A 17041-nucleotide genomic window follows, 5' to 3' on the forward strand; every position below is an offset into this window, starting at 1 on the left:
CTGTTATAGAGAATCCCTAACATGTCTGGTTAGATTCACATGACTCATGGACTTGAGATCATGACAGCAGCTCTAAGGCTACAGGTGCTACCTGGGACCAGGTTACTCTCAAAGCATGGAGTAGAATATGGGTTGTTACCCGAGCCTTAACCCAACAGACTGGGGAAGGCTCATGTCTCTGTTTCACGGACCCATAAGTCAAAGCTGGGAGTCTGGAATAATGGGTGAGTGGAAGAACAAAGGACACAGGGGACCCCAAGCCCTCTACAGCCCTAGTGGTTCTGCTCCCTTGAAAGTGCCTACCTTACCCGGAATGTGTCTCCCAAATCTGGCCCCTGCCCTGCACGAAACAAGGAAGACTGCACAGTGGGATTAGGCAGCATTTAATTGTTTATGGCACTTGTAGAAATTTGGCACATGATTTATAGCTTGGGACCACCTCCTTGGGAATTACATTCAATGTTCCTTTTGGTCCTTGACTTCCTGCAAAGGCAGGAGAGCAGACAGGAGACCTCTGGGGACACAGCCCTGAAGGCAGGCAGCTATGAAGAATGCAGACATGGGGATCTGTCACAGACCTGTTTCTGCTGGACTGAAGGCAAGGTCTTCCCCGACGTGGCAGCTACCCCGAGAAGGTGTCCTGGGTCACGTCAGCGATGCCGGTCATCTGGCAACTCCTGGCCCACAGTTCTCTTTGAAGATCTAGGTCGTATGTGACCGTGAGAGACTTGGTCTCTTTCTCGTTGTAAAGGTAGCGGCCGCCAATTCCTTCCAGGTCTGGGGTGACTGCCGCGTAGACAGATGTCCAGGCTCCTTCATCTGGGGTCTGTGGGGAGAAGGAAGGAGGCCAGGACACGTTAGCCTTCAGGGCAGAGTGCATGGGGTTCTCAGGACCCCCACAGATGCAGTTGGGTAAGACACAGCACGCTCATCGCCTGGGTCGGGATACTCAAGCGGAAAGCCACGTGTTCAACCTAGCCGAGCTGATGGGTGAAACCATTTCCACAGGCAAAAATGCATATTAAAATCCGTGACATGGACAGTCCAGTTTTGCAGCTCCTGGTGAACCCAGAATGCATATTCTGTGGTCAAAGCGGATGAACGCTGAGCCTCTGTGTTCAAGCAACACTAGCTGGCAAGCGGGTGAAACGTGAAACCTTGGAGAACGGTTCTTTCCGTGAGCTTCCCGCGGGGACGGAAGCGTTCCTGGGCTATGGTCACTGCTCACGGGGAAAGCAAAGTCCAGGTAGAAGCTTAAAATGCAGAGGACACGTGAGGTTTGGAGATCTGGCTCTGGCGGAAGGCGGCAATGTGGGAAGATGACACACCCTGTATTCTGGGGTGGGAGTCGGCACGGTCGGTGGGTTGGTGTGGTCAAGGGTTGGCGTGGTCAGTGGGTGTCAGAGAACCAGGAGGAGCTCAAGAGACTGGAAATGGGAGGAACCAAGGCACCTCCATCGGCGGCTACGATTCCAGATCTGGAAGCCAACAGAGATTCCCCCTTGGTTCTTACTGTCTAGATAAAGACTTTTTCAGGAGCTTGTGTTGTTTAACCAATTTGTGGAAATTGGCTCAATCCGCCCCATCCAACCCGGAGCTTCTTACGAGACTCTGTAAGTCTATACAGCTGGCCCCTGACCAACCCAGGTTCGAACTGCACGGGTCCACTCAGATGCGGTTTTTTTTTAGTAAACGTACCACAGTCCCGTAAATGGCTCTTCTCTTCCTTAGGATTTTCTTAACCACGTTTTCTTTCCCTAGCTTCGACTGCGAGATTCCGGTGTATAACTCATGCAACGTACAAAATACGGGTGAATCTGCAGTTTATGGCATCGCTAAGGCTTCTGGGCCGTAGTCAGCTATTAGCAGAGAAGCTTCGGCAAGTCAGAAGGGATACCTGGATTTTCAGCTGCATGGCGCCATGCACACATGAGCTTATGGGTCGACACACGCACTGACGTGCCCGCACCCACGTTTACACGTAGACGTCCTCACAGTCCCCCACACTGGCCCTGAGCACCCAGCTCTGCTGACATCCAAGGGGGCCGAAAAAAGGAGCTGTTTCTTGGCTATAATGCGTCTCGTGGAGAATTAATCACATCCACTTACCCAACTATCACGGGCTTAAATACATGATAGATGCTGGGCTTGGAAAAGCAACTGCGGATCGTTTGTAGAACATTTCAAAGCCTTGGGCTTATAATGAAGACGGAAATGAGATTTCATTTGTATTCTTTAATTCCTAAATGTTTTGACAGCTCACGAAATAGATGGTTTTATTCATTTATTTCTCATTACGTTGCATATCACATCCTAATCATTACCCATCAGAGCAATTATTGGTCCTGCCTGTGTAAAAGGGAGCGGGTCATGATAAATGTTGAGATGCACGTGTTTGTATAAACACGTACACGGACACATGGTCATGTCCACGTGCATGCACATGTGCTCGCACTCACCCACATGCACACACACAGTCACACACATTTGCACACACACAACTTCGACCTCTGGGGATTTATCTGTGTCGTCTGGAGCGGGAGGAGACACACAAGTTTCTCAGGACCCGGATTTAAATTTCAATGTCACCACTTGTGAACTGCGAGATCATCGCTGAATCATCCTCCCTCCTAAGCCTATTTCCTCTCCTGGAAAGCGACAATTACAGAAAAAGTTTTCCCACAAAATTGTCAGGGAGAAACGCAGGACAACTTAGGAGTGAAAGTTCTGGCCAGTAGAGACCCAACTGCAAATGATCAACAATAACCATGATCGGGGTGACCGTACTGTGTGCTGGGCACTGTACCAAGCACTAACACCCATTTTACAGATGAGGACCTGAGGCTCAGAGAAGACTAGTCTTTCCCCCACAGCACACAGCGGGCGGATGGAGGAGCTAGGATTTGAACCCAGGGCCACCAGCTCCCCAGTCAACATCCTCACCCATACCATGTGCTGATTTCTCCAAGAAATGAGTCCAGAGGCTGGGAAATGCAGGCGGGAGAGTGGATTTGGGGAGACTACTGAGTCCCAGTGAGCTCTTACAACAGGACATGTCTCATGCAGGGAGAGAGCCACCAGAGCTGGTCCTGCAGAGGGGAGAACGTCCACGGGGCACAGCTCCTGCCTCTGTCTGGGCAGCAGACATCTGCTGAACCGGACATCAACCAGAATGCCTGAAATGCGCTGGACCACGTCCCTGCAAATGCATATGTTGAAGTCCTCACCCCCCAGGACCTCAGAATGGGGCTTTATTTGGAAGTGGGGGTCTTTAAAGAGGGGATTAAGGTCAAATGAGGTTGTTAGTGTGGACCCTGATCCAAAAGGGTTTGGGTCCTTATAAGAAGAGATGAGGACACAGACACGCACAGAAGGACGACCATGTAGGGACACAGGGACAACACAAGGTCTACACGCCAAGGAGAGAGGCCTCAGGAGGAACCAGCCTTGGCCCCGTCTGAACCTCAGACACCCAGCTTCCGGGTCCGAAAGACAATGAATGTCTGTGGTTGAAACCACCCCATCTGTGGTACATTGTCTCGACAGCCCGGGCAGACTAATTTCAACGTCCAGATGATTTCTCCTCTCCAACGGGGAATGTTAGCCTATGGAGGGCGGCCGTGACAGGTGGCTCCGGCAGCTGTGTGCTCATCCCAGGAACGGGCTGTGTGTGCACACCTTTCCCAGGGAACAGGTGCTTATGACTCTACTCGTCTCCTGCATTCAGACTCATGGAAGGGACATGCTCAGATTCCTCAAGGTAGACCTAAGACCAGCAAAGACCCTGACAGTCTCTTGGGAGCTCCAACAATGGGACTGGTGTCATTATAAGAAGAGTTGGAGACCCCAGAGCTCTCCCTTTGTCCATCATGTGAGGACACAGGCAGACGGCCATGCGTGTCCAGCAGAGAGCTCTCCCTCTCTCCATCACATGAGGACACAGGCAGCCTCCAACCTGTGAGTAACAAGTACCTGTTTCCAAACCTCCCCAGTCTGTGGGACTCTGTTAACGCCGCCCGAGCTGAGGAATATGTGTCCCAACACCAAGATCTGTATTTGAATGACACTGTGTTCTAGGTTATGAAAAAAAACCCACAAAGAAGCAACAACTGCTTGTCTTCTCCTGAATCTCTTTGAGCTAGAAACCTGCACACCACAGTCATAGTGGAGGTGAAGTCACCTTCAGTGGGAGCATGAGAAACACGTGCACCATGCGCTGGCTTTTTCTATTCCTTCTCTCTTCGCTCACTTTTCCTTTGTTTCTATTTGCTTTGTGTTCTTCTTACCTGACGTCTTGTACCTGTGGCTCATGGTGCAGCGATCCGCCCTTGGCTGGGCACCAGCTCATTGGCTGGATGTCCCCAGGAAGCCACCACCCATACACACCGACAAGGAAAACCACGTGAGTTGACTGCGAATGGGACCAGCACAAAGCCCCGCTGCTCTCGAAGATCGTTTTCACTGTGGTGCTCCCTCGTTAACTCGGGGCTTCATGTAGGGGCGCCATGTTGGCAAAAGGCAAGATCAAAAGGCTTCGTTCCTCTCCTACGACCTCTCCAGTCTGTCCTTGCATGGTGAACACAGAGATGATATCTCATGACTAATAACCTCAAGCTTGGGGTTGCTCACTCCCAGCGAAGAGAGTTACTAATCCTTTCTTCTTTCCGGGGATCACTGTTTGGGTCATTTGGTGATGGAACTTCACGTCAGCACAGCCCACGACCTGCTGAGAGCTCCGGGCTCATGAAACTCCAACACGCTAATGATCGCCAACCGGAACAGGTCAATGAGGCAGAACCTCTTGCTTAATTTGCCCAGGACTATCAATAGGAACATAGCTGATGAAACTCAACGCTGCTCTTCAACAAGAAAATGGACATTTTGTGCTGGTTTCTATGACCATGCTCCTCTCCTGGAATTTTCTAAGCTGAGCATGGAATTCCACAACTTATTCACTGTTTCTTTTTGTTTCGCTTTGTTTCATTCGTCTGTAGGGATTGTCTCCTCTAGGAACGTACCTGGCATCCAGGTACTCAGCTGTGTTTAAAATGTCTGGGAATTCAGGTTTATGATGATGAGCATCATGGCAGTAAACTGGAAAGTACCTAATTAAGGCAGATATGCAGAAAGACCCGAATCAGCTCTGTTCTCTCTCTCTGGCCTCAAGGAAAACCAAGGGCAGATGATCTCAACCAAATGGTACATCTGCAGATCTGTCGAACTCCCCAGCAAAATATGGTATCTGCCCCTGTGTCGTTGGAGTTGAGAAGAGCCGTATTCAAGCTCATTCCCAGGAGGATGAAGTGTGTTTCTTGGGTGCCGGGGGGGACAGAAATTAGTCGGCTTCTGCATAGATAAGAAGATCCTCGAAACAATCATTCCCCTGGCATAAATAACATATCCCATTTTATCTACAGCTTGTAAAAAATGAAACGAAACAAAACAATGAAAAAAAGATCATCCTTAAAGACTTGTAGAAAGTGAAAGCAAACCCAAGAGTGGACGTGTTGCTTTTATCAGAGGCAGGAGGATCACCAAAGAACCAGATGCCCAACGGGAGACCAGGGAAGAGGGCTCCGTGTGTTTATAGTTAAAGGTCGGCTCTGCATGAAGCCGTGGCTGGAGCTGGCAGCGATGCACCCAGTTTCAATTCGATTCACCACAACAGATGTTTATTAAATGCTCCCCAATGTTTTGTGGGCTCTCGGGGCCAAGAAAGGCAATTTTGGAAATAATCCCTACCACCTCGGAGTTGACAACGGGCAGGGGCTGTGGGTTGACGTTTGGGCACGAGCGGGTGAAAAAAAAAAAAAAGAAGCAGAAGCAGCACACTTGGTAGAAAGAGGATGGAATTTAAAGCATGCTAAATAGAGCTGCAAGCAATGTCGGGTTGGAGGGAAACATGAATGCCTTATAATTACCTAATTACACAGGGCTTTACAGTATCGGAAATGCTTGCACATATATTATGTTAGCAATTTTCACAACAATCTTATGAGATATTATTATCCAGAATTAACAAATTACCAAATCGAGGGGCATCGCGGAGGATAAGAAGGAGAAGGAAGGGGTGGCCAGATTTCGGTTCTCCCAGAGACCCCAACCCTCTCCATCTCGGTCCTTAATCTGCCTCCTTATAGGTCCATTCCCCATGCCTACGGCTTCCTTTCTCATCTCCTTCCCTGTCTTCATCTTTGACGTGAAAACCTGACCTCGGTATCCTCTGAGCCACAGACACATTCATGGCAGCCCAGTTGGCATCTAAAAGTAGACACCCTACTTCACCCACGTCACGGTCAAGCATTCCTAAATCCCCTCCTGGGCATTTCCCATCACCCCATCTCTTGGAGAGGCACCACCATTACCCTCATTTTCCTGAGTGAGAAACCCCAGAATTATCCTTGAGTCTCCCAGAGCCAACCAGTCAAGATGTCTTCATTTTATCTCTGGACGAGTGTTCGGGATGATTTCTCTCCGTCTCCGTGACTGGAGTACCACCTCCACCCCTGGAGTGGTCTATAAACAGACCCCAGGTGCCCCCGTGTCCTGCAGTCCATCGGATGCTTTGTAGGCTGCATGGGTCTGATCCTATTACCTTCTCACTGACATTTCTCAACGGGCACCCAGCCCTAACCTCCTAAGGTGGCCATTGCTTCTAACACATGATGAGCTTTTCTCTTTGGACACCCGCAGTAGGGCTGGGAACAGCTGCTCTTGGGAGAATTGAGACATGGGCAGCTCAGATCATTTCCCAGTCTTGGGTTCAGCTGGGGGGCACAGCTAAGAAAGAGGTGGTGTCCATCTGACCACCCACCATCTTGAACTACTTTCTGCATCACGTATAGTTCCAGCATTGCTCATGGACCCTGGCTTAGCATTCAATCCTCCTTCAAAGGCTCCATCCCCAGCAAAGCCTTCTCCTCCTGCCCCCAGCACTAGGGCAGACTACTGCCACCCTATTTGTCCTTTTGTCACTCATGCAAAATGCTCAAAGTCAAAATGAGTGGTAATGAGTTGAGTTCCCAGAGTCCTGGGTACAACTATGGGACATGCCCACCCTGACGCCTCAGTGATCCGTCTTGATCACTCTACACCTGGAGGGGTGCGTGACACGTCTTCAACCTGAATGAGCATCATGCACTGACTCCCTCTTCCAAGCCTCCTGTGGGAGCCCACCCGATCTGATGTAATCTTCATGATATACCTGGGAGGTGGCTGTTATCCCACCTGCGTGACAGGGAAGGAGTTGAAGCCAACACACTGGGCAAAGACACAAGGGACCGACGGTCTTGACAGCTGAGATCCAAGGAAGGAGGACTTAAGTTTCCTGTGGGTATTCTTGGGGAAGGATCACAAACTCGGTGGCTTAAAACAGCACAGATTTATCATCTTAACATTCTACAAGCTCAGACGTCTAAAATGAATCTCAGTGGGGGAATCGGCTGGGGCTGTATTCCTGCTGGATCCTCTAGGTGAGTCTGTCTCCTTGTCCCCTCTCCTTCTCCAACTCAAACCCTCCATCCTCTCTGTTATGAGGGCCCCTGTGATGACACCGGGCTCCCCGGGATCACTGGGGATCTCCTACATCCCAGGATGGAAGAGTAGTGGTGGTAGGTTCCTACGGCATGATAGAAGGTCAACTGAAGGTTGTTAATTCAGCGTGCTTGAATGCTGAGGGATGATGGGGAGAAGCTGATGACGCAGAGGTGGGGAGAAGCATCGCTGGACGTGTGTCCTTGCGTTGATTAATTAAACGTGCCACCCACCCGACACATCCATCAAAAAGCAATCAATGACCCCACGACTGGGTTGACCCCAACGCATAATAAAGAGAGAACCAACCATCATTAAGTCATATAGGTTGTTGGGACGTGGGCACATTCAACACTGTCAATTCGATCCTTTTTAATTGGAGGCTGGTGTAGAAAGTGACTTCAAAGAGGCCTGGCATCGTTTGAGGTGAATTCCTCACAAGGGTCCCGACGTACCCAGCACCGAGAATCATGCTTTTTCATGGTACTCGTGGATTCTGAGGCAGTAAGGCAGGCAGATAGGGATGATATCCCAATGCAACGGCCCCAAGACCTGAGAGATGCAGGAATTCTGCATCAGCACTGGCTTCACTAGGTCTCGCGCCCTCTGAAAAGCTTCAGTGACGCTCGCACAGAGCCCGACAGAGCCCAGGCATACAGAAGGGTCGTCATTTGTGGACACACCAAACCTCTCGCCTTTACAAACTGCTTGGGGAGGGAGACACCAAATCATGCATTTGTAGGAAGGCAAACTGAAAGGGAAGGAAGGGGATTAGGCCCTAAAGGGAGCTCAGGGGCACAGCTGACTTCATGAGAGGTGCTCGGATGGAACCCCCAGCAGGCAAGGAAGGCAGACCCCGAGGAGAGGTTCGGTAACTGGCCTCATTAATTCCCAGACTTGAAGAAACAGACAGTTATCAAAGGGATGGGGCCGTCAACACTGACTTGGACGAGGGACGAGTCCCCAAGAAAACAATACGTATTAAAGAAAAATTTGAAAGCTGAATTGGAACTATCCTTCTGAAAATTCCCCAACCCAGAGAGGTTGCAAAGGCTAGTATTTCCAGTCTTCAAACGCACAGACTTGTCATGATCATTCCATTAGGCCGAAGCCTAAGAGAGAAAAATATGGGGGGAAATGGGCTTCTCCATTGTCTCATTCTTTGGCTTTTTTTTTTTTTTTTTAACATATCATCAAAACTTTAGGATTCCAACTTGACAAAGATAGCACAGAAGGAGATCTATACTGCTGGAGTAAACGCCAAGAGAGAAGTCATCAATGAAGTGCCCGGAGAACCAGAGGGCTAGTCTACTGGGGAATAAGTGAGAATCGCTCTAGAAACTGGGGGCCGTTCTTTCTAAAGAAACGTACTGATCCACATTATCCAAATAAAGAAGTTAAAGCAAAGAAAAACATAATCTTCTCTCTAGACCGGAATCGGCAAACGTTTTTTGTAAAGGACCAGACAGGAACTACTTCCCACTTGGTGGGCCATCTGGCGTCGGTCGTAACTACTCGGCTCTGCCTTTATCCCAGGGACAACACGTAAATGAACGAGCACGTGTGTCAATAAAACTTTATTGACAAAACCATACGGCCAGCCCGTGGGCCGTAGTTTGCCTATGTAGCAAACCGTTTTGTTTCGGTAAGATTAAATATTCATACCTCATTCAAAGGAAGAGTAAAGTGGCAGTGATGCTCAACACAGGACATAAAAAAGTAAAATGTGCAAATCCTAATAAATATAAGAGACAGACATTACGTGTTTCACCCTCAAAGTGGAAAGTAAGATATGAGTCACCTACACCATATATTATTGAACTGACTATATCTTGTGTAAGAACATTTTCAAGAGAAACATACATACTAGAAAGAAGAGGGGATACGATATTTGCACATTAAACAATCAATATGGCTTCAAAATTAGATTAATTAAATTAGACTGAAGATCTCTTAAAAGCAGAACATCCGTGATAGAGTCAAGACGGATGTAAGACCTGACGTATGTTCAGTATTTGGAGCAGGTTTTGATAAGACTGTCCTTGAAAGCCCACTGGAATGCTCCAGAAAACGTGGACAAGAGAACCTTCCAGAACCTTCTAATCTTCTAGAACCTTCTCATGCCAGAGCTTGCTATGATCTATCTATGGTCTATCTATGGTCCTGAATCTAATGACGGGTGTCCTTGTAAGACACAGAAGAGGACACAGAGGCAGAGGAGAAGCCACGTGAAGACGGAGGCAGAGATGGGAGGGACGCGGCCACAAGCCCAGGGACGCCCGGAGACCCAGAAGCTGGAAGCGAAGGAAGGGCCCTGCCCTAGAACCTCAGGAGGTAGCATGGCCCTGCCCCGCCTGCATCTCAGGGGTCCTGCCCCGCCTGGATCTCAGACATCTGGTCTCCCCACCTGGGCAAAGAGGAATCTCTGTGGTTTCAGTCTTTTGGTTTGTGGTCATTTTTTACAGCTGCCCCCAGGTAACTAACTACTAAACAACAACAACAAAAAAAGCAGGTCACAGATCTTATTCTACTTACCCAAGGATGAAAGAATGAAAATTTAAATTTCAGAGACACACATGCGTGAGACATTTATACCGAGAAACAAGAAAACCGTTGATTCTACGGGTGGGCTAGGCGTTAGTTCTTGCAGGTGCATTCGGGGGAAAGCGTGGGCACATCCACGTGGTGTGACAACGTGTGCACTCACTTATCACCGACTTCTAAGTGTTTCATGAATTTTGCTGCATTCACAGTTTGCAGTATTTTTAATAAAACCGATTTGCCCCAGAAACAAACATCAAAACTTGGTACAACCATTAGGAATAAATGCAATAGGAAAGGTATGGGTATTTACTGAGAATTTATAACAAGACAGCCCTGAAAAGCATTTGGATTCTGGTCACCAATTCCAAGATGCGGGGTGACCATCCCCAACACACCACCAAGCAATTCCCAGATACCATCAGAGTCCCCTATAATCCAACCCAGTTCTGACCTATATACTTGGCCATAGTGTCAGATCTCCCCAGGCTCAGCCCTACAAGACTGCCCTTCACCCCCTAGGTCACATGCCAGTTACAAATCCAGGTTGTCACCCATGGTTCTGACCCACCAGCTACAGATCGGAGGTTCCTGGGACCTTCTCCTTGGGTTCTATTAAACTGCTACAGCGACTCACAGAGCCCAAGGAAACACGTCACTCACTAGATCAGGGTTTACTATAAAGGGTTGTAATTCAGGAACAGCCAGAAAAAGTGTGCGTGGGGCCAGGTGTGGGGAAGGCCGTGCACTTTCCATGGCCTCGCCAGGGGCACCTTGCTCCCCAAACCTACATGTGTTCACCAACCCAGAAGCTCTTTGAACCCCGTCCTTTCCATTTTCTAGAGAGGGAGGCTTTATTGCAGAGGTGCGATTGATTAAATCATCTGTCACTGGGGACTGATTCAACCTCCAGCCCCTCACCTCTCCCCGCAGGTCAGGAGGTGGGGCGGAAACTTCCGAGCTTCTAAACACGCAGTTGGCTCCCCTGGCCACCAGCCCCAGGCTCCGGGACTTTCCAAAAGTCCCCTCGTTCACATAACAAAAGGCACCTTGATTGCGGTCCTCACCGGAAATTCCCAGGATTTTAGGATGGAAACGGGACAAAGACCAAACAGGTGTTTTTATCTCAAGTCACAAAATCGCCAGCATCGGGAAAGACACAAGTGAAAGGAAAGACAAAAGATTCTCAGACAAAAAATATCACTGTGTGAAATCTCAAGGTCCCCACCCAAATTAAGTTAGAAATCCCTGCCGGTTTTGTTCTGATGGTTATCGTCTCCTTTCCTATTGTATTTTGTTATTGTATCCTATTCTGTTCTAGCCTATCCTGTCCTATTTTATTCTATTCTGCCTCATCCAATCCTATCCTATCTTTTCCCATCATTATCCTATTCTATTCTTTGTTATTCTATCTTATCCTACCGCATCCCGCATCCCGTTCTGTTCTGTCCTATGCTATCATATCCTATCCTCTATTATTTTATTCTGTCTATGCTATGCTATCCTATCCCATCCCATCATTATTCTATTCTATTCTTTCTCATTCTATCTTATCATCCCCCATCCTGTTCTGTCCTGTCCTATCCTATCCTGTATTATTTTATTCTCTCTATGCTATTATACCCTATCCTGTTCTATCCTATCCTATCCTATCCCATCCCACCATTATTCTATTCTATTCTTTCTTATTCTGTCTTATCCTACCGCATCCCGTTCTGTCCGGTCCTATCCTATCCCTGCTATCCTATGTTACTGTTTCTTGTTCTATTGTATCTATTCTGTCCCAACCTACCCTATTTTGCTCTCATTCTCTCTTATCCCGTCCTATGCTACTGTATCTTATTACTTCCTGTCCTGTCCTGTCCCGTCCCATCCCATCCCATCGTGTCTCATTCTATCCTCTTCTCCTCGACCCCATTGCCCTCTATCCTATCCTATTTCTCTCCGTTGTTTTCTACTGGAAAAAGCTGCCAGCACCGTCAACGTAGGAACAGAGAAACAGGGTGAAGACACAGATGTGCTCCCATCATCGACTGCGTGTTCTTCAACTTGTAGAGCATCGAGAAGCTGACCCGGGAAAACAAGCAGGGCTAAGAGAGAAGGAAGAAGGTAAGAACACGAAGCCACGGTGAGGGGCGGGGGGCACTGCCCGAGCACACGGGTGACTTCAGAACAGACGGGAACACGTGGGCATTTAGAAAAGGAGCGTCTGTCCCCTCCAGGATCAGCGGAGAAGGCTGGGCCTTCGGACATCGGTCCCTGCAAACACCGCCCGGAAACCCGGGAAGGCTCAACAGCACGACAAAACCCACCTGTACCTCCGGAGACAACGGACGACCAGTTTTTAACGCCTTGGACTCGATGTCGGCTTAAAGTGCCCCATCGAGGACCGCGAGTAGCAACAAAGTTGGGGTCGGGGAGATGGGCAACATGAGATACGGGGTTCATGATCCATAATGATATCGGACGTTTTCTGTTTTTGTTGTTTTTCGTTTTTTCCTGAGGCAGCAGCTCTCCACGGCGGGAAGAGTGGGAAAAAGGACGTGAACAAAGAGTTCATTCAAAAAGTCATGAGGATAAAGAAGATTTGGATTTTTAAGGAGAGCTGGAGAGGGGAGCTGTGACGCAGAGAAGGGATCCCGGGGTCATACAGGAGGTAATTACTCTCAGCAGCGGCCAGAGGCTGGCTCCCCAGTGCCCACGATCATTCCCATGGGCCAGAATCTGGGTTCCGGTGCTGGCCCCGAAACGCTGGTGCATGGAGAGCCCAGAGGTGGGGAATTCACAGCCATGACCGTCACTGAAGGCACGTGCCTTGCCCTCCACGGCCCTGGAGCTCGTCTGCAACCCCGTCGCGGGGAGGAAACGAACACCGTCCACCCGCCAAGACCCTGGAAGCCGGAGAGGATGTGCCCGAGCCCCACGGCTGGGCCAGCAACACCCACCGAAACAGGACGGCAGCAAACCCACAAGGAGTTGTTCCAAGAACCAGGATTCCTGTCCACTCACGGATCATTTTTAAAAAACCCGGAAATTTAAATGGGACCACGTATCCGAGAACAAAATATCAAAATACCAGGAAAAAAGGGTGGGGGATATGAGATTTTTAGAAGTGCCTACCCTGGTGGGGTGCCTTGTTTCCACCTTGTGCAGAATTCAAGCCGTGCGCATGGGGACAGGTGCACATCACGGATGCTCGGTGTCCCTCCGGGATGCTACTGGCTGGCCTTGGCCCCGTGTGTCACCTGGTTGTGTGCTGCCCCCACAACGGGAGTGTCCTGTCTTGGAGCAAAGCCTCTGCTGTCCCCCTGTGGAACCCCTGGGTCATGTGGGAGGCACATGCACGGTTTTGGACACCAGAACTTGGATGGGCTTTTGTACATCGGAAATCAACCAGACGTGGATTCAGAAACTCGTGCACGGCACGAGACTCTCTGGTCACGGTGCAAAGCAGAGCCCTGTCCTCTGCAAAATCTGTTTTCTCCTTCGTGGAAAAAAACACCAAAACTGCTTGAGATGCACACGTGGGGAGGCTGCGCTGCTGGGTTTCCGATGTCAGCGACCCGGACGCCAGGTCGCTCATGCTTCTGAGTGTTGACCCAACGGCACAGACGTGGCCTCGAGGTGGCCGGCCGGCCGTGGGGCAGGGGACCTCAGCAGCGGGCACAGCAAAGCAACGGCGGGAGGCCTACCTTGAAGAACCACCAGCCGAACAGCTTCTTGATGAGACGCGTGCCCCAGAAGACGTGTCGGTAGAGGTCGGTGTTGACCACGCCGGGGTCGACCACGTTGGCGGTCACGGGGCTCCCCTGGGCGGCCAGCAGCCTCTGCAGGTGGTAGGTGAACAGGACAAGGGCCAGCTTGCTTTGGGCGTAGGCGCCGTGCGGGGAGTAGCTGCGGCTGTGTAAGCAACCAGGGACACGTGTAAGACGCCGGTGCATCCCTCACCGCCCGGGTCCCCCACCTGCAGGGTCCCTCACCTGTATGGCCCTTACCTTCCGAGGTCCCTCCCCTCCCCGGGTTCTGCACCAGCTGGGCCCCTACCTGCCGAGAACCCTACGGGTCCAAGTCCCTATCTGCGTGGGTCCCTTACCTGCCCAGGTCTCTGCTTGCTGAGGTCCCTTCTTGTCCAGGTCCCTCACCTGGAGTGCCCCCAGCCTCCCACCCGCTGTCTGCCCCTGGGGTATCCCGAGGCTTCATTTCCGTTTTCCACTCCCCGTGCACAGGAGGGGTGTGTGGTTTGTACGACCTCCCTGGGGCTTCGTCGCCCGGGTGTCATGCAGACGTGCGACCCGACGCGCAGAAACAGAACAGAACGCCCCCCACTCCCTCCAGCGATGGTAAAGATGGGGCGATTCTCCCTGCACCGTTCACGGGAGGCCGGAAACCGCGCCGACAGCCCCGCTCGGAGAGCCTGGGGCAAACCCCACCTGCCTGCAGGTAACCCTGACTTTACTCATTTTTTTCTACAGGGAAGCACGTGGTTACGTGTCATCGTCACTATACAGACACACACGCTTGTGTCTCCAGACTTGTGTCGACGTTGTGATCCTTGGGGCTTCGTGACGGGCTAGGAACGTGATTGTCGTATTTTTTAATACAATGCATGTTGTTAGAGCCGTTTTAGGTTCACAGGACCATTAAGAGGCAGGGGCAGAGGTTCCCCGTGCACCCCTCCCTGTCCCCACACACGACAACCTCCCCCATGACCAGCATCCCTACCACAGGCTGCATCAGAATTTACCTGGGGGTGCACAGTCTACGGGTTCGGGCATATGTATAAGGACATGTATACCCTCTGGATTCACGGCCCTAAAAGCCCTCCGTGCCCCACCTGTCCAGCCCTCCCTGGCCAGCACCCGTCTTTGTTCACTCTTTATCTATCCACCTGCTGAAGGACAGCTCGGTGGCCTCCAAGTTCCGGCCACCAGCAATCACGCTCCTAGAAACATCCGAGGGCAGGTTTCCGGGTGGCTGTGTGTGCAGCCCCTCTGGGTAGAGGGCAAGGAGCGTGACTTGGGGACCGCACGGTGAGGGGGTGCTCACTTCCGTCAGCAACGGCCCGGCTGTCCTCCCAAGGGACCGAGCCATTCTGCATTCCTGTCGGGACGGAGGAGAGCTCCTGTCTCTTCCCGCGCTCGCCCGCCGGTGTCCCAGGTTCCTCGTCTTAAGGGACCAGTGCAGGGCGGCGGGTCAGCAAAGGCGGTCACTGGGTGAACTTCTCAAGGAGGGTTGCCCCAAAGAATTCCCAACACGGCTGTTGTGTTTGGACGAAGGGATCACAAGAAAAATCTAGGGCAGTTCAGAGCCCAAATTGCCTCCCCAACGCAAGAGAAGGCACAACCCTCCAATTATCATCAAGAGACTTGTTTTTGGCAAATTCCTCCCGTCCGCTCCCCGCAGAGGAGAGGAGAAGGCGGCAGGAAACGAGGAGTGATTAAGTGCAGGGAAGTCAATGCCGAGTTTCGTCTTGGCTTTGGGCCACTTATGTGCCACTGGCACGGGGAGTCTCGGACGCCGCGTTCTCAGCATCACCCGGTTTGGGCCCTTAAAGGGCGTGAAACATCCATACGCCCATTTCTCCAGGGTAAACGATGAGGTCTGCGACTGTGGCTTTATAGCGTAGCCCGGAGGAGAAAGAACCAGAGACCGTTAGAAATACTAAACGGAGAAAAAAATTCAGTATGTTTCCCTGCGGGAGGGATGGAAAAATTCCAAGCAGGAGGAGTGATTTCAGGAGAGGTTCCCCCGGCGGATTTATGGACAAAGAAACATCCACAGCGGAAACGGGAAGGAATCAGAGCAAATTAACAGGAGGACGCGATCCCCCCACTGAGGTTTTCTAAATCAAACCCCGAGGACTGCAAAGGCACTTGGCCCGGAAAACAATGAAGAGATTGAACGTTAACAGCTAAGAGGGAGCAGAAACACAGAATCAAATAACGGTTCTCACGGCGGGACGGTAAACGAACTAATTCGGGAAACGGCCGCGTGCTTCGGTTCTACACGGAATGTTTACTTCGTTGCTTTTGTAGTGAGCAGTGTCAGGAGGTAAAACCCAAAGCCATAAACATGGATCCTTATTTTCAAAAAAATAAACCACTTTTTGGTGTAATTCCTTCAAGAATAATTCGAAGGTCGACATGAAACAGAAGTTAGAGATAGTAATGTGGCAGCCTTTCGGAGGGGCAGAAAAACGCCTCTCCTATACTTTTGTGTTCCGTACCCGAGGGCTGCAAATTAAACTGAGGACGGACAGATTTACAGGGGGAAATCATGCCAATTTTATTTTTCACTTTACATGTATGGAAGTCTTCATAGTAAAGAAGTAAAAACCCCAAAGGCACCACTGGACTTGGGTTTATAGCCAATTGAACAACGCCCGGTACACAGTGCAGGGGTGAGGAGACAAAGGAAAAGGGGTCTGGGCTTCCTGAGGTGGTAAATTGTGAAAAAGTATCTATTTAATGGAAATTAAAGGGTCAGTTTAGTAAGATCTGTGACTTTCCTGGAAGTTCTGCTTTTGCTGAGATCTGGGGAGAGCAGCATACGTCTGTCTATACCATGTGCAACAATCCATTTTCTATGGGTTAGTGACCGACCCCCACACCAGCAGTCAGTCCTTCTCCTCAGTAGAGCTGCCCTACACCGCAACGTCCACATTTTGTAGAACCGCTGTCACCTCCCCGTCCATCCTAGAGAACCACGGACCTTCTGTATTACGTTAGCGGTTCCAGAAACAATGGGTTTCCTGAAGTCCACCCCGGTAGACTGGAAATCGCACACAGGACCACGGGATTGATCAGACAGTACCTTGAGCCGTGGAAAAGCACAATGTCTTGACTTTTCTTATTTCCATAAGGCACACGTGTCCCTGGATTTCGTATCATTCATGGTCTTTGCCCACGTTTTCAGCTCGATGTCGACAACCTCCTTGTCTCCCTGCAGCTGGAGGTCGTGAGGGCCC

The 17041-nt window shown here is 50.4% G+C and overlaps 1 protein-coding gene across 1 annotated transcript in view; it reads right to left on the reverse strand.

The window, feature by feature from the left end:
- Positions 1–365: 365 nt before the first annotated feature.
- The window catches only part of DHRSX (dehydrogenase/reductase X-linked), a 139265-nt gene continuing 122589 nt past the window's right edge, over positions 366–17041 (reverse strand). Inside the window, exons 6-7 of the mRNA XM_080794980.1 lie at positions 13767–13974; positions 366–826 (exon numbers count right to left, since the gene is read on the reverse strand). Coding sequence (XP_080651106.1) covers positions 623–826; positions 13767–13974 — 412 coding nt within the window. The 3' untranslated portion in view covers positions 366–622. The remainder of the gene's footprint in view (positions 827–13766; positions 13975–17041) is intronic.

Source organism: Martes martes (genome assembly GCF_963455335.1).
Source record: "Martes martes genome assembly, chromosome: X".
In the NCBI taxonomy this organism is placed as follows: domain Eukaryota; kingdom Metazoa; phylum Chordata; class Mammalia; order Carnivora; family Mustelidae; genus Martes; species Martes martes.